The sequence below is a fragment of the Rhineura floridana genome, chromosome 2 (genome assembly GCF_030035675.1).
Source record: "Rhineura floridana isolate rRhiFlo1 chromosome 2, rRhiFlo1.hap2, whole genome shotgun sequence".
Taxonomy (NCBI): domain Eukaryota; kingdom Metazoa; phylum Chordata; class Lepidosauria; order Squamata; family Rhineuridae; genus Rhineura; species Rhineura floridana.
The window spans coordinates 65,605,706-65,626,497 of record NC_084481.1 but is presented as its reverse complement, the minus strand read 5'-3'; the positions used below and the strand labels follow the sequence as shown (position 1 = coordinate 65,626,497).

Genomic DNA, 20,792 nt, shown 5'->3' with positions numbered 1-20,792 from the left:
TGGTGAGCTCTTTACCTGCCCAGATGGTGGATGTTCAGCCTGTTCTAGATGGGGTTACACTCCCCTTGAAGGAACAGGTTCGTAGTTTGGGGGTCATTTTTGACCCTTCCTTGTCGCTTGAGGCTCAAGTGGCCTCGGTGGCGCGGAATGCGTTTTACCATCTTCGCTTAGTAGCCCAACTACGCCCCTATCTGCACAGTGACGATCTCGCCTCTGTTGTTCACGCTCTGGTAACTTCTAGATTGGACTACTGTAATGCGCTCTACGTAGGGCTGCCCTTGAAGATGGTTCGGAAACTTCAGCTAGTGCAAAACGCGGCAGCCAGGTTGTTGACGGGGACCCATTGGTCCGCGCATATAACACCTGTCCTGGCCCACTTGCACTGGCTACCTATTTGTTTCCGAGCCAGATTCAAGGTGCTGGTTTTGACCTATAAAGCCTTACACGGTGTGGGACCGCAATATCTGATGGAACGCCTCTCCCGCTATGAACCTACCCGTTCACTTCGTTCAGTATCCAAGGCCCTCCTCCGGGTACCAACCCATCAGGATGCCCGGAGGATTGTTATTAGATCCAGGGCCTTTTCTGTGGTGGCCCCCGAACTATGGAACAGCTTACCTGAGGAGATACACCTGGCGCCTACGGTACTTTCTTTTAGGCGCCAGGTTAAGACCTAGTTATACTCCCAGGCATTTTAACGTTCATGTTTTATATTCAATGTTTTTTACTCTACCTTGTTGTGACCTTGTATGTTTTATTGTAACTTTGTATTTTAACTCTGCTGTTCACCGCCCAGAGAGCTATTCGCTATGGGCGGTCTATAAATAAAATAAAATAAATAAAATAAATAAATAAATAAAATCTTGCAATAATAGTGCCCATCTCAATAATTTTTGGTTAGAGTTCTTCATCCTAGACAACCAGCATAAAGGAGAGTGATCTGTTTGTAGTTGGAAGTGTCACCCCCAAAGATAAGGCCTTAATTTCTCCAGGGCCCAAACTATAGCAAGACACTCCTTCTCTATCATCGCTAGATGGCGCTCTCGCTGAATTAACTTCTTGCTGAGGTATGCTACAGGGTGTAATTCTCCATCTGTGTCTTTTTGTAAAAGCACAGCACCTAAGCCAAAATTACTAGCATCAGTCTGTACCACAAAGGGTTCAGCAAAATCTGGAGCTTTCAGAACAGGGTAGTTTATTAGTACAGTTTTCAAAGCCTCAAAGGCCTGTTGGCAATCTGCAGACCATACAACTCGTGCAGGTTTGCACTTTTTACACAAATCAGTCAGGGGAGTTGCAATGCTACTAAAATGAGGGGCGAACCTCCTATAGTAACCTGCAAGTCCTAAAAAAGACTGAACTTGTTTCTTAGTCTGGGGCACTGGCCAATTAGAGATTGCTTCGATTTTAGCATCCAGGGATTTCAGACAGCCACTATCCACTCTATGGCCTAAATAAGAAACCTCTCCCAGCCCAAATTGACACTTCTGAGCTTTGATAGTAAGGCCTGCATCCTGCAGCCTTTGAAATACAGTTCTTAAATGCTTCACGTGGGAATCCCAGTCAGTACTATAAACCACTATATCATCCAGATACGCACAAGCATAATCCCCCAGACCATTTAAGACAGAATTTATTAATCTCATGAACCTTTCAGGAGCATTCCTTAAACCGAAACTCATCATTTTAAACTGGTACAAGCCCATATGAGTGACAAAAGCAGATTTCAATACAGGATCTTCGTCTAAGGGCACTTGCCAGTAACCCTTGGTTAAGTCCAAAGTGGTGATGTACTTAGCAGCTCCCAATCTCTCAATCAGATGGTCCATCCTGGGCAAAGGATATGGATCCACTTGGGTTATTAAATTTAATTTCCTGTAATCCACACAAAAACGAATTTCATTAACATCCTTCTTGGCCACTAACACAATTGGAGATGACCAGGGACTAACAGAAGGTTCAATAACCCCCAGATCTAACATAGCTTGAATTTCTCTTTCCACCACCTTAGCATGCGGTCCAGTTACTCTGTAAGATGGAGACTGCATAGGTGGATGGTCACCTGTTAGGATTGAGTGTTTTGCCAGATGGGTTTTACCTGGCTTACTTGAAAACAAAGACTGAAAATCTGTCAAAACCTGACGTAGCTGTAAGCGTTGTTCATAATCCAAACTGTCAGGCAAAAAAGCCTCATCAATGCCACTCTCTTGTTGACTCTCAGCAACCAAGTCCACAAATTTTTCTTCATGCTCTCTAGCATTAGTACAGGCCAGAACCAATTTTGCTCTAGACCAAAATTGTTTAAGGGTGTTAACGTGGTAGACCCGTGGCTTTTTGTTTGAATTGGGGTAGGGCAGCAAATAATTAGTATCACTTAACTGTGCCTTGACTACCATTGGGCCAGTCCAGGCCACAGACAGTGGCTGAGGTTTTAACACCAGGACCTCAGAGCCAACTGCAAATTGACGTGCTTTGGTATGAGAATCATAATAATAAATAATAATAATAAAATTTTATTTAGCAGATGCCCATCTGTCCGACTGAACGGACACTCTAGGCGACGTACAATATAAAATACAATATAAAATACAATCTGCTCATATACATAATCATCACATTATTAATATCATAACATCTCATCTGAAGACCATCTTACGTTAATACAGTGTAAAACCTAACCTACCCCAGAGATCCCATAGGCCTGCCTGAAGAGCCAGGTCTTCAAGGCTTGGCGAAAAGTCAACAGGGAGGGGGCATGCCGAAGATCACAGGGAAGTAAGTTCCAGAGGGTGGGGGCCACGATCGAAAAAGCCCTCTCCCTGGTCTGCACCAACCTAGCTGTCTTAGTCGGTGGGACTGAGAGAACAGCCTTTTGCTGTTGCTGGGCCTCTGCTAGATTCTCATGAGCAGTCTCTAATGCATTTTTTAAGGTCTCACGCAAGTTTTGCAAATACGTAGTCACTGGCACAGAAGAAAATTCCATCTTCCCCTCCCAGTCTGCCTTCAATAAGGACAAAGGACCTGCAATGTCTCTCCCAAACACCAACTGATTTGGAGAGTATTTCAAACTGGCTTGGGGGGTATCTCTGTACGTAAACATGAGAAAAGGCAAGGCCACATCCCAATTGCCTGGGTGTTTTAAAGCATGAGCTCTTAGCATTTTTCCCAGAACCGAATTCAAACGTTCACAAAGCCCGTTGGATTCATGATGGTAAGCAACAGAAGTCACATGTTCTATCCCAGAAATCTCCCATAACTTCTTAGTCAGTTTGGCTACAAAGCCTGGGCCTTGATCTGACAAGATAGTTTTAGGGCATCCCCAATGAGAAAATATGTCTAGTAAAGCCTTTAAGATAGCAGTTGCAGTAATGCTACTTAAAGCTACTGCTTCAGCAAAACGCGTTGCATAATCTATGTAAGTCAAAATAATTTTTTTCCCACTTGAGGCCACATTCAGTGGACCAAGAACATCCACCGCGACCCTAACAAATGGTTCTGCTACGATCTCAGAGACTTGCATTGGCATTTTGGGGTGATCACGGGCATGACCTACTAACTGGCATGTTAAACAACTTTTACAGAAATTTTGCACCCCTTTGGCAATCTGGGGCCATTAAAAGCATCGGGTTACTCGGGCCAGTGTTCTTTTTTTTCCTAAGTGACCCCCACTAATAGCATCATGCGCCAGTTGCAAAACTTCCAGCCTATGAGCCGATGGCACCACAAGCTTCCAATGACAGGCTTCCAATCCACAGAAGCACCTTGGGGCACATGTTCTCTATACAGCAATCCGTTCTTCCAATAGAATCTTACTTTCACAGACTTAGATAGTTCCAGAGGAGCATTTACTGCCGCCTCCCTACATACTTGTAGACTATCATCTTGGAGAAGGGCTTCTTTAAACGCCGTGGAACGAGCAGAGTCAATTTTAGCTCTTCCATGCCCTCACTGTTAGGATCAGAAACATTCATATTCCCAACTTTGGTTGGCAGAGGCTGGTCTGAATCACAGACTCCTTGCGCCACAGCACCATCTAGTGGCAAAAGTTCAATACTGGGCTCTTGTTCCAATTTATTAGCTGTACTATGGGTTATGACATTAATATTAACATCCCCATTTTTCAAATTAAAGAGGACCTTACATCAGTGGTACGCGCTCTAGTAACCTGCAATGCGCTCTACGTAGGGCTACATTTGAAGACTGTTCGGAAGCTACAGCTAGTGCAAAATGCGGCAGCCAGACTGCTAACAAGGACCAAGTGGTCCGAGCACATAACACCTGTTCTGGCTCGCTTGCACTGGCTGCCAATAAGCTTCCGGGCTAGATTCAAAGTGTTGGTATTAACCTATAAAGCCTTATACGGCGCAGGGCCACGATACCTGTTGGAATGCCTCTCCCGATATGAACCGGCCCGTACACTACGTTCCACAATGAAGGCCCTCCTCCGGGCCCCGACGCATAGGGAGGCCCGGAGGGTGGTGACAAGATCTAGGGCCTTCTCGGTGGTGGCCCCCGAATTGTGGAACAGTCTACCAGTGGAGGTGCGCTTGGCGCCGACGCTGTTTTCTTTTTGGCGCCAAGTGAAAACCTTTCTTTTCACCGAAGCATTTTAATTTAGTTTAACTTAAATTTATACAAATTGTTGTAATTGATTTTTGATTGTTTTTATGTCCTGTGGTATTGTATTATGATTTTACTGTACTTTGTTCACCGCCCAGAGAGCTATTGCTAGTTGGGCGGTTTATAAGCTTAATTAATAAATAAAATAAAATAAATTATGTAAATAATATGCGTAAGCAATATCATTTCCAAGGAGGAAATCAAAAAATTGGTCAGAATAGTCATGAATCAACACTCTATGTTTTCCTGACCAATTTTTGTATGAAATCCAGACATCACCCACATCACAAAGTTTGTTAGTCATCCCATAAACATATACTGACGCTTTTACCCCTGGTAAAATTAATTCAGGCGGAATTAAATGACGAGATAAGCTGGAAACTTCGCTTCCTGAATCTCTGAACACAGTTAGCTTAACATAATTCACAAAAATAGTCTCTTTGAACATTTTGTTGGACCAAGAAGCTTGACCAGGCAAACATGGATAGCTAGCGCTGTCATTAGGGAGTCGTTCTTTCTCTCCCTTCCCACCATGGGGCTCTCCAGGAGATGGCTTCACCTTTCCTCACTCCTTCTCCTTTCCCAGTCCCAGTTGAATAACATCGCAGGAGTTTTTAAACCGCTTCTTCTTGGGGTGACAGGGCTGTTTTCAGCACTAGGAGCTGAAAATTCCCAGTCATTCTCTGAACTGGAAGCTGAGGAAGACCAACGAGAAATTTCTGGAGACGACTGCCCTCCCGGTTCTTCGAAGTCACGGGCTCTCTGGACCACAGCTACTTTAGTTCCCTTGTTGGTTCCAGAACTCGACTTTTTAATTAATTGGGGACACTGATCCTTTTTGTGCCCCGGCTGCTTGCATAAAAAACATAAATTCTCCAAAACTGCTTTACTCGGTTGGTAAGCTGCTGGACGCGCTGTTGAAGCAATGGCGGCGGCAGAAGCGGAGCTCTCCCCTCTCTCCTCCGACTTTACTACAGGCGGCCACGTTTTTTTCTTCCATTCAGTTCCTCCTCCTGCCTGCTGGCTACCTGTGAAGTTTCCCAGCTTTTTAACATAAGCCTTAGGCAATTCATCTTTATCCTGAAAGGAGTCAACTTCGTCAGCATGATGTCCTGCTTCCTGGAGGCTCTTTGGTTTTTTTCCTCTCACAGCAGCCACAAGCTATTTCGGCAGCATCTTGTAAAATTTCTCAAGAGTATACACTGTCCTTAACTGGTCGAAAGTATTAGCTTTCGCAGCTGCAATCCACAAATCCATTGCTTGAGCAGTATGGGCGCTTAATACTGAGAACGTTTCTTTTGGCTTTTTCTGCAAAGTCTCAAACTTTTGGTAACACGCTCTAGTAGATAGAGCGAATTGCTCGGTTGCCAACTTTACAAAGTTCTCGTAATCATTGGCTAACTCTCAAGGGAGTTTGCACATTAAACTTCTTAATTCTCCCTTTCCTTGAGTGCGTAGGATTTTCATCCAGTATTTTTTATCTAATGACTGGTCCAAACACGCTTGCTCAAAGATTAAAAAGAATTCTGAAATATCCTCTCCCGCTTGGTAAAACGGAAAGTCTGCTGGATCAGCTCCACCCAAGCACACTCTTCCAGACCTCAGTTCTTGGCTCGGTGGGGTGTACGCCTGCTGTTGTTGCACAAGAGTAGTCATAAGCGCCATTTGTTTTGAGAAGAAGTTATGCATTTCAGCCCACATATCCACGGGTGGCACACCCCCACTCTGGCTGGCTTGACTCTCCATACTTCGTCGACTCCATACGGGCGATGACGCCAGTTCTCCCTCCGGAGTAACTGTTTGTAACGGCGGCACCTCAGCGCTGCCTCCTGCTGCTTCGAAATCGCTACTTTCAGCAGTAATCTGATCTATTGCCTTCTTTTGCTTAGATCTCGTAGACATCCTGACTTTACAAAAATAATAAACCTTTGTGCCAGAAACCTTTAACTAAAAAATTTCCAATTTTTTCCAAAATGTACCTTTTTAAGAGTATGTTTACCCAGAGATAGGTTCAGTCCTTTTCGGTCCCAAACGCTGCCAACATGTAGTGAAAGCGGGGAGCTCTTCCCCGTCTGCTCTCACTGTCCTAGGAGTCAATCCCCAGCCTTGGGCAATTGATCCCAGCAAATCCTGGTTTGCCAAGGTTGTGCACGTCAACACCAACCCTGCAAGGTAGTACTGCCACCACCCTTCATCTGGTTAGCTACTCTGGGGCAAAGGGAACCCCAGAGTCCACTTAAACACCTGAGCCTCTCAGGACCAGAGACTAGATGCCCTCCTGGCCCCTTCTGAAGTCTTAGGTAAAAACGTTTCTCGGTTACACGGTAGTTATTATTTATTATTATTTATTTAATTTATTAGTCGCCCATCTGGCTGGTTGTCCAGCCACTCTGGGCTACGTACAAGATAAAACAATACATTAAAACATTAAAATTTAAAACCATAACAGTAAGAAACCTAACCCACCCCAAAAGCCTGCCTGAAGAGCCAGGTCTTCAAGGCCCAGCGGAAGCTTATCATAGAAGGGGCATGGCGGAGATCATTTGGGAGAGAGTTCCACAGGGTGGGGGCCACTATTGAAAAAGCCCTCTCTCTAGTCCTCACCAGTCTAGCTGTTTTAACCGGTGGGATCGAGAGAAGGTCTTCTGAGGCTGATCTTGTTGAGCGGCATCCCTGACGATGCTGGAGGCGCTCCTTCAGATAGACTGGGCTAAAACCGTATAGGGTTTTAAAGGTCAAAAACAACACCTTGAATTGGGCCCGGTAAACAACTGGTAGCCAGTGCAACTCCTTCAGCACTGGAGTGATGTGATCTTGCCGGCGGCTGCCTTTAATCAGACGAGCCGCCGCATTCTGTGCCAGTTGCAGCTTCCAGACCGTTTTCAAGGGTAACCCCACGTAGAGCGCATTACAGTTGTCTAGGCGAGAGGTGACCAGGGCATGTACTACCGGTGGGAGCAGATGGTTGGGAAGGTACGGGCACAGCCTCCGTATCAGATGGAGTTGATACAGCGCCACCCGGCTCACAGCCGAGACTTGAGCCTCCATGGTCAGCTGGGAGTCACGCATGACCGCCAGGCTGCGGACCTGGTCTTTCAGGGGCAAACATACCCCATTGAGCACCAGGTCCACATCCCCCAGCCTTCCCTTGTCTCCCACAAACAGTACCTCAGTTTTGTCAGGGTTCAGCTTCAGCTTATTCCTTCCCATCCAGCCACTCACCGACTCCCGGCACTTGGACAGGGTTTCTACAGCCAACCTCGGTGAAGATTTAAATGAGAGATAGAGCTGCGTGTCATCCGCATACTGATGACATTGCAGCCCAAATCGCCTGATGATTGCCCCCAGCAGCTTTATATAGATGTTGAACAGCATCGGGGAGAGGATGGAACCCTGTGGCACCCCACAAGTGAGAGGCCAAGGATCCGAAACCTCATCCTCCAATGCCACTCTTTGGTACCTACCAGAGAGGAAGGAATGGAACCACTGCAATACAGTGCCCCCCATGCCTAACCTCTTCAGGCGGTCCAGGAGGATAACGTGGTCAACGGTATCAAAAGCTGCTGAGAGATCAAGGAGGACAAGGAAGGTGCATTCGCCCCTATCCCACGCCCTCCTCATATCATCTACCAAGGCGACCAAGGATGTTTCAGTCCCATGTCCAGGCCTGAAGCCCGATTGAAATGGATCCAGATAATCCGCTTCCTCCAAGTGCGCTTGCAACTGTCTTGCCACCACCCACTCAATCGCCTTCCCTAAGAATGGCAAATTTGAGACTGGGCGAAAGTTGTTCAGATCTTGGGGATCCAAGGAGGGCTTCTTTAAGATTGGTTTTATTACTGCCTCCTTGAGCGCTGATGGCATTACTCCCTCTTCGAGAGATGTATTTACCACTATCTTGATCCCCTCACCCAGTCTATCTTTGCAGCTCATAATGAGCCACGATGGGCAAGGATCGAGTAAGCAAGTGGTTGGCTTTAAGGTTGAAAGCACCTTGTCCACTTCATCAGATGGAAGAAGCTGGAACCGATCCCACACCACCAGAGCACCACTAGTCATCTCTGGCTCGCTCACTGTGTCCACAGCGCACGGAATAGCACTCTTAATACGATCAATTTTCTCCACAAAGTGTTTAGCAAACTCGTCACAGGAGGCCTTAGCATGTTTCATTGGTTCCGGAGCAACTGGACCGACCAGGCTCCGGACCACTTGGAACAGTCTCCTGGGACAGCACTCTGCAGATGCAATAGAGGCAGCATAAAAATCTTTTTTTGCTGCCCTTATTGCCACATGATAGGCTGCTGCAGCCGCTCTGAAATGTGTCCAATCGTCGTCAGAGCGAGATTTCCGCTACCGGCGCTCTAGCCGTCTCACCTCCCGCCTCAGAGTTCGCAACCGTGGGGTGAACCACGGTGCCGTCTGAGTTCTATTCAGGGGGAGAGGGCATTTTGGAGCCACCCGGTCTAATGCCCTGGCGATTGCAGCATTCCACCCCTCCACCAGGGTCTCAGCCGAGTGGCTGTGTGCATGCTCCAGAGAATCCCCAAGTGCATTCAGGAATCCATCAGGATCCATCAGATGCCCGGGGCGGACCATTTTAATAGGTCCTCCACCCCCACGGAGGGTTTGTGGCACCGAAAGGTCCAACCTCACCAAGTAGTGGTCTGACCATGACAAGGGGGTGATGGATGTACCCCCAATTTTCAGATCACTCCCCTCCTCTCCCAAGACAAACACAAGGTTGAGTGCATGACTGGCTACATGGGTGGGCCCCATTGTAATAAGGTGCAGCTCCCAGGAAGCCATGGTTTCCATGAAGTCCCGAGGTGCCCCAGTAAGGATGGCCTCTGAATGTACATTGAAGTCCCCCAATACCAGCAGGTTTGGGGACTGTACACGCACAGCCAAGACCACCTCCAGCACCTCGGCCAGGGAATCCGTTGTGCAGCGGGGTGGGCGGTACACGAGCAGAATCCCTAGACTGGCCTTTGGGCCCAATCTCCAGTACATGCAATCTGCCACCTTGGTCTCACAGAGAGGAGGTCTGGTGAGAACCAGGGACCTTCGGTAAATAACCGCCACTCCCCCTCCCCGACTACCGACCCTCGGCTGCTGTGCATACGAGAACCCAGCTGGACACATGGCCGCAAGAATAGGAGCAGCAGCCTCATCCAGCCAGGTTTCTGTAATACATGCCAGGTCCGCGCCCTCATCAAATGGTCAAATGGCAAGGACTGAATTTAGGAACTGACCCCTTTCTCTGGAATAAACACACATTGGTTTAAAGTAATTAAAGTTTATTAAAAAGAAAATAAGAAAAGCATAAAAAAGGTTACAAAAAACAAAAAGGTACACACAAATAATTTGTAGCAGCAAATTGAATCCTAAAACCATACACCCAAACGGGTAAGGTGTTTAGTAACAAAGGTAAAAGAAAGTTTCTTGGCACAAATCAAAATAACAAAGCTATCTGCCTTAGCTATACTTACAAGAGTATAGGATCTTTCAATGGATAGCCTCCTTCCCCCCAGGGAGTTGCAAGTCAAGATGTAAATGGAGCCACAACAGAACATCACCATAGGCAAGGTGGTGCTCCGAAGTGGGACACAAACCCAGAGTTCTGAGCCTCCTCTTATGGAGGAAAATTCCCTCCCAGCCGGAGACAATTATCCAATTAACATTTTCATCAAAGGGATGAAAAAATGATGTTCCCACAGCACCTGGCGTCTCCTCTTGGTTTCCCATAACAAAGCAAGGAGTTTTACGGCCTTGACGGAACCAGGCCCCTTCTGCTGATAAGAAGGTGCAAAATTACTGTAAGCTGGTACAGCTGTGTTGTAAAAATCACCAAGTCACAGTGATGAAAAAACATCAAGCTAACAAGGAAAATGTTAAGGGGAAGAATTCCCCATAAAGCTTTGGGAGTTAGCCATTTTAAATGCAGGCCAGGGTAAGGCAGGCAAGCTGGCATGACATAGTACATTTGTTTTATCTCCTCTCTCCCAAGTATTTGAAGCCTAGCATGAAGAAATACTGACAGTAGAATGGGGATATCTTTGTTCTTGATAAAGGTGTTCTTAGAAGTTGAAGTTGTTTTCTTTGAAAACTGTTCAGAAACTCAGAACAGAATAATGTTAAAGACAGAACATCTATTTCAAAAATATACACACAGTCACACACACACTCACATGTCCTAAATGTATTTCCAAAATAAGTAGTTTCTAATCCAGCTGGGATAACACGATCATAAAAAGGATGTTGAAATCCACCATTTTTTTATTGGGTTTAGTTTGGCTTGACTTTCAAAGTATTTAAAGCAGAAAGTCTGTGGCATGTGAACACTGTTATTGGTGTATAGTGTTCTCAGCTTTTTTTCCTCAGTCTTCCATATTGTGTAGTGTCTAAATGAAATCCTAATTGGCCCATATGTTCAAGATTGCTCTTCAAGATATATCCTTCACATTACTATCATTGCTGATACAGAACTCCCGTACAGAGCTCTAACTGCTGGAATGTAGAGCCTCTCCATCTCCACCATTCAGTGAAGGTGAAATTCCACACATGTTCCTTCCCTTTAATTTAAATGATTGTGGAGGTCTTTGTAGACATGAGACCTATGTATCAGTAATCCCCACACCTTCAAGCAATTAGTGGTTTAGAGGCAATGATTTTTTCACCTTCAAACAAAAATAAAACAGAAAGGGAACATCATGAGACACTATTTCATCAAGTGAATTATGATAAAGAAGTTCACTGACATATGTATTCCTCTGTAGTTTAGAACATTTATATTTCCTTGACATCTTAACTATAATACTCACATGAACCAATATGATATTTTCCTTTTTCAGGTCTGGATGTTGATGGAATATACAGAGTCAGCGGCAATCTGGCAATGATACAGAAGTTGCGTTTTGTTGTCAATCATGGTAAGTGATTCTTTTGCCTTGGTAATGTTTTGTTTAGTATTTATCTGTTTGAAATGACAGTACAATGGATTTTAGAAGCTGTGGTACCTTGGTGGCACAGAATGAAGAGTGGCACTTTGCAGAATAGAAGTATACAGAGATACAGCAAACAACCCAAATATTGGTTGGAAGAGAGGAGAGGAAGAGCAACAGTCATGCCATTTAAAAAAAATAGTGAAAGAAGGGAAAAAACACAAAATGAGTGAGGAATTAGCATAGGACACTAAACTAATATTAAAAGTTTTTTTTTAAAAAAATGACATTTCAATATTAGATATTTTAAAAAGAGAGAAGGCATACAAGGCTACAGAGACTTGGAATAAGAAGGGGGGAAAGAAAAGAAAATGAAAGAAAAACTGAAACAAAGGCAGTGAAGAAGATGCCAAAGAAGGCGAAAGAGTAAGAGTCAAAAATATATATCGAATCACATTTTAGCTTTTGTTTGATTATTCACTGATTATCTGCAATATAACCAAAATAAGTCTAGTATCTAAGTCTAGTCTTCAATAACTGCAAAAGACAGCATTAGATAGTATCCCACAATTTTAGTGCTGTTGATGTTTTGTATGCATTCCAGCTCAGCATTATATAAAATGTATATATTATAAATCATATAACCATGAGGCCCTGAAAAGTGTCCATAATCTTAAAAAGGAGCATCTTGATTTCTAAACCTCTTTATGGCTCAGGACCCCAATATCTCCTGAAACTCCTTTCCCAATATGAATCTACCTAGACCCTTAGATCTTCTGAGCCCCTTCCCCAGGTACCCACTTTGAGGGAGACTCAGAAGGTGATGACAAGGGAGAGGTCTTGGTGCCTTTGCTGACATCTTGCTAATGACTGGTTTTTGATGGATTAAGGTGTGTGTGTGATATGTGCATGCTTTGTATGAATCTGTTAATGGTATAATATATTTGTGTTTATGTTTTTGTGTTGCAAGTCACTTAGAAACCTTTGGGTAACAAACTAAGAAGTCTAATAAATCATAATCATCAGCAACGTTGATGGAATAGAACCATATGCATTAAAAGTCAATGAAAAGAGATCTTTGTTGGAATAGAACTGTATGTTAAAAGTCTATTTAAAAAGTGCAGCCATCATTTTTTAAAAATTCTAACTTCAAAGCATCTTGCCATTTTTTTTGGTGGTAGTCAGAAAACAGCTCATTGATTGTTAGAGGATCAATAGCCAATCAGTTGCAAACAAGTTTTATTTGGATTGTTCACTTAAACCATATTTAACTTGGATAACCACAGTTTTGGCACTTTTATACCAATAATGGCATACTTTTTGTTCTGAGTCAGACTTATTGGTGGCAGCTCAGAAATTCACAAGGCCCAGAAACACTCACGCAGAGTTGGAATTTCTGCATAACTTCCCATGTGTGGACTGTACGGAGAGCTACTGTAATTGGCATGATTACACCTCCACAAACAAAGTTGTCATGCCTTCACAAATAACAGTGGTCATGTGGACAATCGTTACATGGAGGCACTGGTTTAACAAACAGACTCTCAAGGTGGTCACACTGTGTGTGTGTGTGTTTATTCACTGTGGGCATAGTTGCAGCAGTCTGATAGCAGCTAGAATTCTTAAAGCCTTTTAACTGAAGAGTTCAGTCCTTGACTTAATTTCTGTCCATATCATGGTATTACCACTTTGGCATTTATTGATACAATCAGATTAGACTCATCCAGAATATTTGTGTATTTACACATCAGCTTCGCACAGAGGTAGCCAACATGGTGTCCTCCAGATGTTGGAGTACAATTCCCATCATCCCTGACCTATGGGCTGTGCTGCCTGGGGCTGATGGGAATTGTAGTCCAACAGCATCTGGTAGGTACCATGTTGATTATCCCTGGCTTAGTAAATGAGGGGTTGATTACTGGAACATTTGTTCTTTTAAGTATTTGTAATCACATATTGAATATATATCCCTGAAATGGTTTTAACTTTGCATTTTACATATTTTGTATGTAAAATACTGTGGAAAAATGTTATTGTTGTTTACTACTCTTTTCTTTCTTGTGTTTTAGACAGGTGTTTTGTGTTCTGTGACATGTCCTAACTTTGAGATCCATATACATATGGCACATTTATTTCTAAAGAATAACCTCAAATTATGAATACAACCACACGACATTTAAAATTAGAGGAGGAAAATCCCAGAAAGGATCAAATTCTTCCCTCCATTGAAGTCTCTTTAAAACATTTCTGTGAACTTGTCATCAAATATATGCAAAGGATTTCATCACGTTGAGTTTGATGGAATTACACCAGGGATGAACTAAGCCCTACATGTCTGTATGAAACTGAATTGCCAAATTCATCCCAAGCCACCAAGTCAGTAAAGTCATTCAGTTTAAAAATAAAAAAGTCAAAGCTCTTATTTCTCCATGCATCTCTAGTCAGATTGCACTCCTTCCTGTTCCCAGAAGTACTCTTTCAGATGTTCATTCTCTGCTCTCATTTCTGCTTTAAAGAACTATAGAAGAGACCAGGCTGCCTTATCAGTCATCTCTTAATGCATATTTGCCATCACCTTCTCTCCGTATGCAAATCTAGCAATTAGGTGTACAACTAATTTTTAGGGTGGCTGGCAAATGGGGTCTGTTTTTCTGTTTTGTCCTACTGTGTAGAAAGTGTGTTGGTGCCTTTGGCAGATACCTGTGAGCTAGTGTGATGCATCAAGTTGAATGTTTGCATCATGTTTGATGCATAGGAAACACTTGTGATCTCTCCAGTGTGACAGGCCTCTACAAATCTGGGAGCAGTTCTAAAAAACAGCCATCAGAGGAGATAGTCCACTATAAACCAAACCCCTTTTTTCTAATCTATGCATAGAATTTTAATCTATGAATCTGATTGATTGATTGATTTAAAAATGGTAGCCCTAATTTTGTTTCTATATTTAGGATGCAATCCTATGATGTTTTACCTGGCAGTAAGCTTCATTTAAATAAGTGGGACTTCCTCCCAGGTAACCATGCATGGGAGTGCTCTGTTAATTTGTTGCGGCTGAGGGGTGAAATCAGACACAGACACAGCAGTATGGGTTGAACAAAGGGCCACTTTATTAAAACTATAACAAAACAAAAACCTTAAAGTGACCTGCAGAGGGGAAACCTAGGTGAGGGGACTGTCTATAAGCAAGCAGCTTGCCATACAGCTCTCAGGCAACCAGCCCCTACTGGGGCAAGGGCAAGCCCATCTGCTTACCCCTAACCCCGGCCACACCCTGTAGGTGAGCAGGGGGGCCTTCCCATGTCACTACCCCCCAAGGCCGTACAACTCCGGGTGGATGAGGTAAGTTGGCCCCAGAAGCAGCCCATATCCTGCCCTCGGGCCATAACGCCCTGACAGACAGGCCATTGGAGCCACCAATCACCTCCAAAGGTGCCTAAGGGGGCCACCTAGCTGTCTTTACCTACTTCCCTTCCCGCACCTTACCGCCACAAAAGGGGGACAAATCTCTATTTAGACCCCCATTACCCTACTGCCGAGAAGGGCTTCTCGCAGACACCTCTGCAGGTCTCCCAAAAAGATGTTGTTCCCTGCATCCGTCAGGTGAATGCCATCAGCCCTATAAAGTTCAACCCTAGAATGCTGTATGTGGGGGTGAGGAATAGCCACCCCCCCATGCTCAAGAAGAGCCAACCGAATCTGCCAGTTGACCTTCCTTCATGCCCGGTCTATCCCCTTTGGGTCTCGCACACCACGCCAATCCCTGCGTGGAAGAATGTCTGACCAAAGCAGATGCACCAAAGGACAACGTTGCATTATAAACTGCATGTCCTCACATGCCTGTACACTAAGGGCCCTGCCCTTCAGTAAATCAAGGTCATTCCCCCTCCAGGTGAATGACCATAACATGCGGAACCATCCACACCAAACCTTGCTGGAACAACATGGGTAGGAGCCCATCCCAGCACATACAAGTGCTATTGGAGGTCACTGATTCATAGGGTTGTCATAAGTCATCATCAGCTTGAAGGCACATAACACGCACACACACATATTCAGTTCAGCTTTACACACAGATGCTAAATATGTTCCGTGCAGTGGAGTGTATATATACGCACGCACGCACGCACGCACGCACGCACACACCCACGCATCCTGAGGAGGAAATGAAGTAGGGTGATCTTTGGTGGGGAGACGCCTGCCAATCATTCTGAAGAAGGAAATGTATTTTAAAAATATTTTTAGCCTTTTCTGCCGCTGCCTTGCCTCAAAAGCTTACCTGCCTGTTTCCTGCCTTGTCACTGCTGCCCACACTCTCACCTGCCTGTCCTAACACTTGCTCACCTATCCATAATGCCTGCCTACCCACCTTCCCTGATGTGTCCTTGCTCGCTTGCTTACCCACTCTTGATGCTCAGTCGCCTGCCTGCTTGGTTCCCCTCCCCAATGCTCCCCCACCTGCTCGCTCGTCCACTCGCACACTCACTCACTTGCCTGCCTGCCATCATTGCTTCCCTCACTCCCTCATATGACAGTTTAGAAAAATATTATATATAAACAGGGAGAGAGAGCACATAAATCTAGAGGGTTTTTTATATATGCAGATTTATATAAATTTACATTTGCTTTATTATTTTAAATTAAGTGTTACAACCTGGGCTCCTGCCGGGAGGAAGGGTAGAATATAAATCAAATCATAAATAAATAAATAATAAATTAAACCTCATATAAAATAGTTCATATTTCACAAAAAGTAACTTCAGGATTTGACCCTATGGCATGTATCCTGTGCATATTACCTAGGAATAAGCTACAGCCCCACATTCTTGTTTTGTGCATGTAGCACCAGTAGTATAGTGGCAAATTCAGAAGTTCAGGGTCCCTTCATGAATTGATAGTCATGCCATGCCCCCTCATTTACTTGCTGTCTGTCATCATCTCCACACTCCTCAGGCCTTCCCCCGTGCACCTTCTCCACAACAGCAGATGTCCTTAGGAGCCAATCAGCATGAAAGGGGAGAGTGTCAGCTACTGAAAAGAGTCTTCTCAGTGACTGATTCATTTCCTTTCACTTTGATTGGCTCCAATCAGCAGGAGAGGACAAGGAAGCATGTTAGAAGATTCTTTTCTGTGGCTAACACATTCCCCTTTCATGCTGATTGGTTTGTAGGACACTGGAGACATAGGGACCTGGCTGGGACCCTGATCTCAAAAAAGTATAGGGTCTAAGACCCCCCAAGACTCTGGCAACTATGCTCATGCAGCACTGCTACATTAGTGCTGTCCAAACTGCTCCTGCCAAGCTAGGCCTACAGAAAATATATAAAGAACCTGCCAGGTAATGCTAATAAATGAAATGATTTGGTTTGTTCATTGTAGCTGCACAGTTAGAGCCCATGTGCACATGGCTTCTTACCTCTTGTACAAAACTGAGAGCTCTGCAAATGTAAGTCTATGGTGGCCACTGACAAGGAAAAAGAATGTGATGAACACTTATAAAGTTGCTTTGTCATTTAAAAATAATTTTATTGCCTTTTCTCCCATTATTGAACAGAAACTCTTGAATTTTGTTTGTAACATTTTCCTTTTGTTCAGAATTTTGTTACTTCTGTTAATTTTATTCACTAATAAGCATTAGCCAGCACTGTATTAAAAACCATTTAAAATGCCCTGAACAGAACATACCATCAATCTTTACATGAGCAAAGTACTTGAATGTTCATTTCAACATTGTAATTTGCCCGTGTATTCTTACACTGAAACCTCTGCTCTGTGATGTGCATAACAGACATAAATTTAGACTATTCTTATTTCATTGCAACTGGAACCTTGAACTTCAGTTGCACATTTTAAACACTGCAGGAAAGCTTGAGAATATCAAGTGTACCATAAGGTTTTTTTAAAAAAAGAAAGAAAGGGGGAGGTTGAGAGAGGGAATGAATGAACTTCAGACCTGAGCATTATCACTATCCCCTATCTTTATGCTGTGAACATAAATTGGTAAGATCAGAAAATGAATATAAGACAACCAGAGGGAATGTGGCTGCAAAGGAGAAAAAGGAGAAAAATCGAACAATTGTTCGTTTATTGTTAAACATTTTAGAAAGTGCCTTCCTTTAAAAAAAAAAAAAAAAAAGACATTGAATCACTTTTTCCCCTTTTTACTGGATCTTTTCTTACCAGTTCTTAAGGCTTTTATCAACAATGACTCCAATAAAACTCCTGCCTTATTACTTTATCCATGTTTGTGTTTCTGTTTGTACAGAAGGTCATTCATATTGTACTTCTACTTTCAGGTGACAAGATTATCTTTTATCAATGATTTATTTTTCCTATTAAAAGCTGAAAATACCTTTCATAAAAGGTCCAGATTATAACTGCTTTCAACATAGTACCTAACTCAAAACTTTGTCAGCTACTTTGATTCATAGAACTCAGAAGTCATGAGGATTATTCGAGAATGTTTATATACATACATTTTCCTCTTTTTTGAAAAAATATTGAAAAATAGAATGGATATTGATGCTAGCATGATCTCACTGTTCCTTCAACAATAGCATTTAAGGTAATTAGAGGATAGATTTCATTGGACTGGCCCATTGTAAAAGTAGCATTTTCATCAGGTAACCTTTTTGCTATCCAGTATTATACACAAGAAACTGGAAGAGAGTGGGAGAGAGCTTTAATTTTTTTAAGTGCCTCCCAATTAATAAATTAGTGATGCCCTAGTAAATTGAGAATAGCTACATGCATGTGTGAGTTTCTCCTAGATTGAGACTTTACTGCAGAGGGTAGCTAACCTGTGATCCTCCAGATATTGCTGGACTACAACTCCCAGCATCCCTGACCACTGGCCATGCAACATGAATATCTGAACAGCCCCAGGTTAGCCACCCCTGCTTTACTGATAACCACTACTGTAATTGTTATAAATATTGTATAAGACATCATCATGATGACATCGTCTCCCTATGGTGCAGTATAGGGTTCCAGTCCAGACTCCAAATTAATTTTATAGATGTCTAATGGATGTATAGGAAATGCATCCATGTACTCTAGTTTCAAAATATTCTTATCACTATTTTCTTTGAAACAGTGTTTGTATAAGTTGCTAAGAAACTTTGGAAAAATTGCTTCACATAACACGGCTTCATTGATGGTCAACTACCCCTCCAAGGGCAAATCCCAGTGGTGGTGTAGTGTGTGCATACACTACAAATAGATGCACATTTATCACACAAGTTGCAGGAAGCCAGATTTTGACTGAACATCAGGAAAAACTTTGTAACTGTTAGAGCAGTATGACAATGGAACCAATTACCTAGGGAGGTGATGGGCTCTCCAACATTGGAGGCCTTCAAGAGGCAGCTGGACAGGCACCTGTTGGGTATGCTTTAATCTGGATTAGGGTTGCCAGGTCAGAAGCATCCCAAAACCTGAGATTTTAGGGGTGGGCCCAAGTGATGTCATGGGGCTGGCCTGAGTGATGTCACTGGGCAGGCCCGAGTGATGTCATTAAGCATGGTACATTAACCATCAATCACAGTTGCTTGGAGCGTACAATTAAAAAAAATATCTGACTGGAAATTAAGGTAGACATCTTAGCTAAAAGATGGAGCCTGGGTAGGGAACATTTAATCTAGCCCACTTGCTTTCAGCAAGAAGGGTTTAAGTGCCTTCAGGCCAGGCCAGTCACCAGAAGGTCACTGTAGGAAGAAAGGAGCCTAGTGTTGTGGAGATGTTAGATGGGAGCATTCGGGGGTAAAGATGGATGCCCCTGAAGGCTGCAATTCTAAACACACTTACTAAGGGACTAAGCCCCATAGAACTCAACAGGACTTACTTCTGAGTAGATATAGTTTGGATTGTGCTGTTGGTAAAGCTTGGCTAAGGATCTTCTGCAAAGACATCCATATCCAAGCAGGGTTAGCAACCCCCTGCCTGGAATGCCCTGCCCTTATCTTTTAATGTGGCTGCTCTAAACGTCTTTACAAATCTGACCCTTCACTTCAGAAAGAGGTCTGAGAAATGAGTAAGAGTAAGAAGATTCTCTATCCTTTCTGTCTGCATAGATGCCCTCATCCTTCCCCTGCACCCAGCTGAAGCTCTGGGCCAGGGGGGATGCAGTGGCATCTCATAGAGGACACCCTCCCTTTTCATGGGGTGTATGATTTGTCCTGGTCTAGAGCAGATTTTGGGATGGGCACCCCCAATTACTTATTTTTCCTGTATGTCTTTTTCTGCTTTGATTTTGTATAGATGCCCTCTTCTGTGCCCTGTGCCCTGTGCCCTGTGCCCAGCAGAAGCTCTGGGCCAGGTGGGACACAGTGGCATCTCATAGAGGACACCCTCCCCTTTCCTGGGGTATATGACTGTGCTGTCGCAGAGCAGATTTCGGGGTGGGTACTCCCAGTTACTTATTTTTTTCTATGTGTTTTTGTCCATTTTGATTTTGCATTGATGCACCCGTGCGTGCCCTGTGCCCAGCAGAAGCTCTGTGCCAGATGGGATGCACTGGCATCTCGTAGAGGACACCCTCCCCTTTCCTGGGGTATATGATTTGTCCTGTCCCAGAGCAGATTTTGGGGTGGGCACCCCCAGTTACTTATTTTTTCCTGTATGTTTTGGTCTGCTTTGATTTTGCATAGATGCCCTCCTCCGTGCCCTGCACCCATCAGGAGCTCTGAGCCAGGCGGGATGCAGCGGCATCTCGTAGAGGACACCCTCCCCTTTCCTGAGGTATATGATTTGTCCTGTTCCAGAGCAGAGTTTGGGGCGGGCACCCCCAGTTACTTATTTTTTATGATTTTATGACATCATTATGTATTTATGATAATATCAGAAGCCTGATTATTTTGATTGCATAAATGTATTGTTATTCTTGACGGGGAGAGTCCCCCGATCACAGTGATATATCATACAGGGTATCCCAACATATATTTTGGGGTTCAGAGACATGTTAAGTTTGGTTTGAAGTTGCTGTAGTTGTCAACTCTTCTTTTTTAGTGTTTTGAACGTTCAAGCAAATAAGGAACTGGGAACTAGGAACCAACTTCAGCGTCGTATCAGTTAAATAGATTAAACAGTCGCGGGGGCGGCGGCTGACGTTTTAGTGTATATCTCGGGAACCAGACCACCTAGAAACTTAATTTTTTAAAAAAATTGAAGCTGAGAGTCCAGAGATTAAGGAGTGCTAGCCGGAGAGCCGGAGGGCCCCCCAAAAACCAGAGACCT

At 43.8% G+C, this 20,792-nt stretch overlaps 1 protein-coding gene across 5 annotated transcripts in view; it reads left to right on the top strand.

Annotated features, from left to right (window-relative positions):
• The window catches only part of ARHGAP15 (Rho GTPase activating protein 15), a 681,588-nt gene that overhangs the window by 474,455 nt on the left and 186,341 nt on the right, over window positions 1–20,792 (top strand). For 4 of the 5 annotated variants that reach the window (XR_009760509.1, XR_009760510.1, XR_009760511.1 and 1 more), the window contains exon 11: window positions 11,472–11,549. Coding sequence is in view for 2 of the 5 variants with exons in the window: in XM_061608868.1 (XP_061464852.1) it covers window positions 11,472–11,549 (78 nt within the window). In the remaining 3 variants the exon portion in view is untranslated. Of the gene's footprint in view, window positions 1–11,471; window positions 11,550–13,630; window positions 13,671–20,792 lie in introns of those variants that run through there. The other variant, XM_061608869.1, reaches the window with a different exon arrangement.